We start from the raw sequence: 8,394 nt of genomic DNA on the forward strand, positions 1-8,394 counted from the left end.
CATGAGAAGCTGGCAACAAGCACAACGGCTAGGATTATCCTAAGCGATACTCCTAATATTCCAAGTGGTAAAAATTACAAGTTGTTCCCTCTACTGAGACCCTGCACAGTAAGCGCCTTAAGTCATTAGTTTGTACAGAGCTTCAGTAACACAGCATAAGTGACATTAAGAAGTTTTAATCTGCTTTTATAGCTCCATTAACTTTCCCCTCAAGAAATTAGATTTTCATTTTCAACTATGCTTAAGGCATACAATAGCAATTCAGTTTCTTGTACTCTGTTTGTGACGAAGAACAACATAAATCAAGATCTGTTCTAAGAGAATCACTGCAGTTTAATCGGTGACTCTACCTCAGGTCTCACAGGATCTTCAATCCCAACAACAGCAATGCACGTTAGACCAGTAACAATATCATTTTCGTTGTCCCATTCTGGCTCAGGTTCCCCTGCTGGGAAGTCTCTGAATGCCAGGCAGATAGTTCTGAGCCCTTCAGAAGCCATTGGTTCAATTACAGTTTTCACGATGTCATCGCGGTCCCTAGGCCTGAACACCTTTGGCTCTCCATTAGCACTCAGTATTTTGAAGCACCTAAAAAAGAACATTTAAAGAGTTATCAAATTTTAAACAGAAATTCAGCCCATTCAATGGCTTATTAGTCATCCTCAGTAACTTTCCGTAAGATTTGTTTTCACTAGACTCGCACACACACAAAAAGTCAGTAGCGACATCTCTAAAATAATCTTCTCACTGTGTGCCTAATTCTCTTACCAACTGCAAAACATACTAGTTGTAGAAAGTTAAGTGAGCCAGTCATCCTACAATAAAAATAATGCCCAATGCATTTAGGGCACAAACATTTGTCAGCTCTCAGAAGTATCCATTTCTACACTGTATGTAAGCAGACTGGTGCCTGCGCTGGTTAAGTCAATCCAGTTTCAAGTGCAAGAACATCATCCCACCTTGTTAACAGTTATACAAGTCTCAGAAGTTCAGTACATTTCCAGAACATGCATGTGGTGCTTCAACAGCTGTAAGTACTAAATTCACAGGACCACAAGCGAACTCCGGAACAGCTATTGTTTGAGTAGTAAGGTTTGCCTCTCCGTTTTCCCCCTCCGTCTCACCATCTAAGTGCAAGGAGTTCAGAGAGCATCCGGCATAGAGTTCTTAATATGAAGTATTACGTTAAAAATAAATACTTAGATCTGATTTAAATGCTTGTACAAGAGGCTAGATTCAAGACTACGTACTCTAGCATTTCAACGCATATTTTTTAGTTACGTTTCTTCATGCCAAAGAAGCCACTGCTTTCATACAGAACATACATACTTTACCAATATTCATTTGATGAATATAATGCTACCACGTATTTTGAACAACAAATTTAGACGTCTTTATCTGCATCCTTAGCAAAGTTTTGCTATACATCAATGTCATAAGAATTCATTTTAGAACTTAGTACTAATACAGGAATGTATGACTCTTTTATGACTACTGCTACATTTAAGTGTCTGGTCCAGGGGTTTAGGGAATTCCTAGGTGCAATACATTTAAAAGTTTCCACATAAGCCAGGAAATGAAAATGAAGCAGTCCCTTAAAGCTTCACAGTATTCATCATAACTAAAATTTGAAGTCTTCCTAGATTTCCCAATTTTGGTTATTTGTTCAAATGTCAGCAGCCACTAAGTATATCTTGTGTTACCTGCAATCATAGGGCTTGTGATAAATTCAAAGCATTCCAAGATGACTAAAGGAAAGCCTGTCAGTTTTATGCAAAGATTTCATTGAAACTCCAAATACTTGACTTGATGATAAGGAAACAAGAATAAAACTGCTCTGCCGGAAAAGTTTGCTGCATTTCTTCTACACTTATTAGTGATTCATTTGTGTCTTATAAATATTCATGTTTAAGCTTTCACTGCTCAACAATAGTCCTACATGTTATAATAAAGAATGAGCAACGCAATTGACAAAGGAGGCTACGGGCTCTGAGATGAATTTCTGGCAATGCATAGGTAGTGGGTAAAGAAAGTGGCTTAAGATGCTTAGTCTTTTTCTTAGTATGTGCACACTCTGAAAGAGTTTTGTAATTACAATTATTCCAATAGCATCCAAATCAGTCTAATTTTTCTCATTCTTTGCTAAATGCCCTTAGTATTCATCTTCTTATCTCAATCATGAAATCAAGTAGACCATGTGAGTTTGCTGAATGAGTTCAAGCAATTTCTACAGTTCAATTGCTCAATAAAATAAATAAGGTACAAAAGGTGCTTTTGAAAGTAGAAGTAATGCAAACATAGGCATACTTATTTACTTATGAGACCCGGCATAAAATCTATCTACAAACAAAAAAATTCACGTCCAAGTTCCATATTAACAGGAACAAGAGTCCTTTAAGAATTGACCTGTTGTCAGTGGTAAGTTGAGGAGAAGAAAAATTTAATCTTGTTTCCTTAGTGCGATAGTACTTTCCTAGATAATGATCTAGGGGTCTAGCAGCAAACGAATGGTAAATTAAAGTGATGAACATAATCTATGCACTACTCAGACTACCAATAGCCTGATGTAAGAACCAAAACCAGATTGGCTACAACCGCTGTTCCTAGAGAACAGGACGCAGACATGCTTGACTTCTCTCCTCACCTAGTTAGGAGTTACCACAGCCACCTTCGCACCTAAAGGTTTGCCCCAGTGGTGACTAATCTCTTGTTAATAGTCTAATCTCATTCTAATAAATCCTCTATAGATGGGCAGATGGATAAGGAAGCAACTTGCTTTGTCACATTAAAATCCCTCCAGTTTCTCCATTGGTCAAGTTCATTCCCCTGTTAAAATGATCAGCTCAGACACCAATTTGTGCAGTCTTTTGAAGCTAAAAGTATTTTTCAAAGGCACCAGTGCTTCCTGGAATTTAGGCATATCAGCTGTTGGGACTTTACTGAAAGATGGGAGAGTATTTTGACCAATCACACCTAAAACTGGAATAGTTTTAGAGACAATAAATCAATTCATAGATGCTCTCCTGTATCAGAGCAGTGTTCACAAGTGAAAATTAATCATGACTGGCTCTTTTAGGGGTTGGGAGAATTAAAGTAACTGAAATGCCAATTCCCCGTCTTAGTGTAGGAATTCAAACTATTGAGGGGGACAGGCTGGGAAGCTGGCTGCACTCACAAGGGTTTAGCACTGCTGCACTTCTTTGTGCACAGGGTAACAGAAATATTTCACAGACTATGGCACGATGTTGTTTAGCACTTCAGTTTTTTCACCCATCACAATCTCTAACAGAATTTAAGTGCTGAATTATAATACTAGCTGTTCTTACTTTTTAAGAACTATCTCGGAGGCACCTTTACTGAATATCCGAAAACTGCCATCAGAGTTTTTTAACACTGTACTCATAGATTTTCTAACAGAGTTGAAGGTGTACACTTTGTACAAATCCTCTTCTGGTATCTCATTTCTTACGTCCTGATAATCACGTTTTAAATCCAAAAGCAAACCCAGCAAGGCACATTCAGTTTTATTTCCAACATGACGTGGTAGGCCACCTTCTTTTTCAGGAGGCTGCAAGAAGGAAAAAAGAGAAGTTTAACTTATGAACCACTAAAGCACAGCATTTAGAAAACAAGGAAGTTAAGACCAAGCTTAGCTCTGTGGTGGGGAAGTTTCACTTTCACAATGATTACTCTATAAATTCCTATGAGTCACGAGCGAAAGTCATACTGTTGGCTTTTTAAGTAAGTTCTTCTGTGTATACTTAAGACATTTCAGTCCCTTTCTCTGACTCAAAAAAATCATTTAAGTTTGTATAAAAACCTAACAACCTTTCTAAAAGGCATTTTCTATTGCTTGAAACAGCTATTTGATCAACTGAGTGTAGTCCCTGAATAATTATTTTGCATTTTAAAAGTGCAGGTAAGTTTACTTGAATTGACTTCAGCAAGCTCAATGGCATTATTTCTGCTAAATTAAAGTATCCTCTCCAGTAATAACTCTTCCTCAATGACTCAGACTACGATCACATCACCTGTGAGCCTTCTACTGAACAAACTAAGTCTTTAAGCTGCTTAAGTCTCACTACAAGTTCCGTTTTCCAGGCCATGGCCTATTTAACTGGAAAGAGCTCAGAAACAAGTTTCCAACCCTTTAATACCAGAACAAGTTTCTTATCTCAGCAATGTGGAATATGCACATATTACTGCTGTAAGCAAAGGAGTATTCCTCTCAAGGTACGTCTGAGCTTATATAGCTCTAACATTGCCATATAGTTTGTAGCAAAAAAAGCAGAAACATTTACTCAGCCTAGCTCAGCTGTATTTGCTTGAGGCATGTTACACTAATCATAAGTCAGTGATCCTTTTTCAACATTCAGAGCTGCAAGATCTTGGATCTGGCTGCACTGAACACTCGCACTTTCAAAATGTTCACTTTAACGGGCACTTTACGATGCCTGGTTCTGGGCACCCCAGCATATGAACCCAGAGACATGGACAATGAGAAGCAAGTCCAGGCATGAGTCTCAAAGCTAATGAGGGGACTGGAGCACCTGAGGCTGAGGAGAAGTTGGAAGAGCTGGGACTGTTCAACCTGCAGGAAAGACTCTGGAGTAGAAACTTGTCAGTATGTATTAAATAAATTTCTTGAGTGCGACATGCAGGTGGAACAATGGTAAAAGACTGTCATGCCAGGCTTCTTAGTGGTGCCCACTGAGAGGACAACAGGCAATGGGTACGAACTGAAACCCTTGAAATTCTGTTTGAACATCAAAGAAAGCACCTTTTTACTTTAGGAGTGATCAAATACTTGACCAGCTTGCACAGAGGTTGCAGCATCTCCACCTTTTGATTCTTAAAATTTGACTGGACATAGAATCATAGAATCATCTGGGTTGGAAGGGACCTGAAAGATCATCTAGTTCCAACCCCCCTGCCATGGGCAGGGACATCCCCCACTAGATCAGGTTGCTCAGAGCTGCATCCAGCCTGGCCTTAAAAACTTCCAGGGATGGGGCCTCCACCACCTCTCTGGGCAACCTGTGCCAGTGTCTCATCACCCTCATGGTGAAGAACTTCTTCCTAATGTCTAATCGGAATCTACCTGTTTCTAGCTTTGCTCCATTCCCTCTAGTCCCATCACTACCTGACAGCCTGAAAAGTCCCTCAACAGATTTCCTGTAGTCCCCCTTAAGATACTGGAAGGCCACAATAAGGTCTCCTCGGAGCCTTCTCTTCTCCAGACTGAGCTGAGCCTGCTCTGAGGAGGGGGACTGGACCAGAGGCTCTCAAGAGGTCTCTTTCAGCCCTCTGCGATTCTGTAAAAGAGGCTAACTCTGACTGCATTAGATTTAATTAGTTGATTAAAATTGTAGTAGTAAGGGACCTGATCAGTTTCCATGCAGCTACTTTTTATTTTCTTTTATAGAAAATAGACTATGAAACTCCTCATATGCTATAACTCATTAGTACTATTTCAGTCTTGTTTCAGAGACAGTGGTGGTGGTGATCTTCGTGTGCCACCTCAACCACTGCTATTAAGGAAATTCTTGTAAAGGTACTATCTTTACTGGCTAAGAAGTAGCCTTTGGACTGGGTTTTACTGCAATACCTCTACAAAGCATTCATAATGGGGGCTTCTACTAAATATTGAAGTGCTATTATATTTATTTTTTAAAGCTAAATCTTTTTTTTATTATTTTTACTCCCTCAAAGAACATAAATTATGCAACATGTTGGAATAACTACAGCGAGAAAGCTATTCTGGACTGTCGAAAATTATGCACTTAGAAGTGCTAAATAGTCCAGTAAGTAAAATGTGTACAGACCATTAGTCTTTTTATTTCAAAGTTAATTTGTAAGTCTCAAACAAGATATTAACAAACATGTTATGATTCTAAAGCCCAAACTCATACAACAGTATCTGCATTAAAAAAAAATAATTAAAATCTTCATCTGTACTTGCATTTTCTCATTTCATTCTAGCTAACATTATGTTACTCTTGTATGTTTACTTTGAAGTAGCACTCAAATTCAAGCCAAGATGCTCTTCAAGTAATGTAAACAGTCCCACTTTTAAAAACAAATTTAGACACAACTGTGAACTTGCAGGAAATTATCTTCCTGAGATTGTATCTCTGAATTATGAGTTCAAAAGCTAGATTACCAGTACTAACCAAAATAAACTATTTTTGAATTTTAGTCTCAAATGAAAGGTTGAGTAATTTACAGCAGGCACAAAATACCTTACACTGCCTTTTGTCACACACACTTAACTGCCTACTAAGTGGGCATCAGACAATTTGTATCCTTTGAGGAAGTTTAGTTACTTGATCAGCATGGAGAAGTCATCCACTTACCAGTATTTTGGAAGTATAAGCACAATTAACAGAAATTCCTGTCACAAGGTAAGCCATAGTTTTCTCTGGAATAGCTTCTGGTTCTGGAATTTTTTTGTAATGTTTTTCATTGATGTAGGCTTGGACCACTGTCATTCTGTTCATGGTCAATGTTCCCGTTTTATCTGAGCATATAGCTGTTGCATTGCCCATTGTTTCACATGCATCCAGATGTCTCACCAAGTTATTATCTTTCATCATTTTCTAAGGAAATAAAAGCAGTCAACAGCTATTTTCCAACACCATTCATTAATTCACATTTCTGAAATTCTCATTTAGGGTGTCCAGCCTTACACTCTCACAGTTTCTTACTGAAAGAAGACATTCACAACCTTTAAGTTACCTGGCATCTGACAGAGGAAGAATTTGTAGCTGCCACATTCTGTAAGGGTTCCTTTTTAAGTTTACTGTGTCACAGTTAACTTCACTGTGAACAATGTTCATAAATACTGATTAATCTCCTGTATCTGCATGTCACACGGACTACTGATACCATTCAGACTGTTATGAGCAAATAGTTTATGATATTCAGAAGAGGTGCAGACTGAGCTTTACCAGGTATGACACCAAAAAAAAAGTCTTTCTGCTTACAAGGGCAACTCAGCTATGTTAAAGACTTATCCGCACATCAAACGATATATATTTCAAATGTGCTAAAGTCAGACTTAAAATCAAATGCAAACTGGGAGCCTAATTTTTCAGCCAAGACAGTGAGAACTACACAAGCCTCATCAGTCAAATGTCACCTTAAATTCTTTACTTAACACGTTTGGATAGCACTTTAACCTCAGAGAGGCAGAGTAACTTCAAATGCTCCAATACAAGTTAGTGCTGTCCTTTACTAAGTTTTAGAACACAGCCTAAACAGCCATTGTCTTTATCGTTCTGATTTTCAGGTCAATAACTAGTCCCAGTGTGCTGAAGCAATGAGAAAAATTAAGAGAACAAAGAGCACAGGTTAAAAACACGCTGTTTAATAAATAGAAAGCTATATGTTCTACAATATTCAGTCCTCAAGGAGAATCAACTTGGAAACATTTGTAGTAACTGCTTAATGTATCAGTTAGGTAGAAGTTCAGGTTTACAGAAGAGCTTGTTATTGACCAACTGTAACATATCTATTTTTTATAAACAAATATTACAATGTTATGAGCTCAACCCGTTCATCTTTAGTTGGTGACAGCAGGCTGTTACTGCTCTTTCTTGGTATGTATTCAGGGATTAAGAAAAATACTGCAGCAGATTTCTTATAAAGTTCAGGGGAACAAGAAAACCTTTTTCCCCACTCTGCTACATATACATGATGCAGCATATCTCAGCTGAGATTTTATAGCTGATGGATACACCCACCTGCCTTTAAAATCTGTTCCAAATCTATCCACTTACCTTAACAGAGTAAGCCAGAGATATAGTGACTGCAAGTGGAAGACCTTCTGGTACTGCCACCACCAAGACTGTAACTCCAATAATGAAGAACTTCACAAAATACTGAATATAAATTGGTGTACATTCAGCAAGCCAAGGTCTCTTCTGAACCCAGAAGGTATCAATTACAAAATACAACACAAGGATAATGACTGTGATTGCAGACATCAACAAACCTTGTTAAAAAGAGAAGAAACAGTTTTCAGAAATTATCTCAAATATTTGGCAGTACAGACTGTGGGTAAGTCAAGTGCAAATACTTCTGCCTTTACAGAAGTTTGTTCATAGCTAAGATTTTAAACAGGCAAGTCAGGAAACACTGATGTGTTCCAACTTCCAATGCAAGTATTTCCTCAAGCATTTCACCTAGAATCTTTTTTTTTTTCCTTCCCATTTAGTTGAAAAGTGTAGATCTAATTATGAACAGGAGATAGCAACATGTAACGTCAATTGACTAAGCTGAATAAGAACTGAAATAATTCAGTATGCCTTCAGTGATTATACTGCTGATTTATTTAGTAGTGAAATCTGCTGACAGTCTGGACCCTGATTCCTGCTTAAGAGGGACTTAGAT

The 8,394-nt window shown here is 38.1% G+C and overlaps 1 protein-coding gene across 6 annotated transcripts in view; it reads right to left on the bottom strand.

Annotated features, from left to right (window-relative positions):
• Positions 1 to 8,394, bottom strand: part of ATP2B1 (ATPase, Ca++ transporting, plasma membrane 1) — a 35,689-nt gene that overhangs the window by 14,425 nt on the left and 12,870 nt on the right. For all 6 annotated transcript variants that reach the window (XM_009870789.1, XM_009870794.1, XM_009870791.1 and 3 more), the window contains 4 exons: positions 7,782 to 7,996; positions 6,357 to 6,599; positions 3,327 to 3,568; positions 351 to 588 (listed from right to left, as the gene is read on the bottom strand). In XM_009870789.1, the coding sequence (XP_009869091.1) occupies positions 351 to 588; positions 3,327 to 3,568; positions 6,357 to 6,599; positions 7,782 to 7,996 (938 nt within the window). The remainder of the gene's footprint in view (positions 1 to 350; positions 589 to 3,326; positions 3,569 to 6,356; positions 6,600 to 7,781; positions 7,997 to 8,394) is intronic.

The sequence above is a fragment of the Apaloderma vittatum genome, unplaced genomic scaffold (assembly GCF_000703405.1).
Source record: "Apaloderma vittatum isolate BGI_N311 unplaced genomic scaffold, ASM70340v1 scaffold5096, whole genome shotgun sequence".
Lineage (NCBI taxonomy): Eukaryota > Metazoa > Chordata > Aves > Trogoniformes > Trogonidae > Apaloderma > Apaloderma vittatum.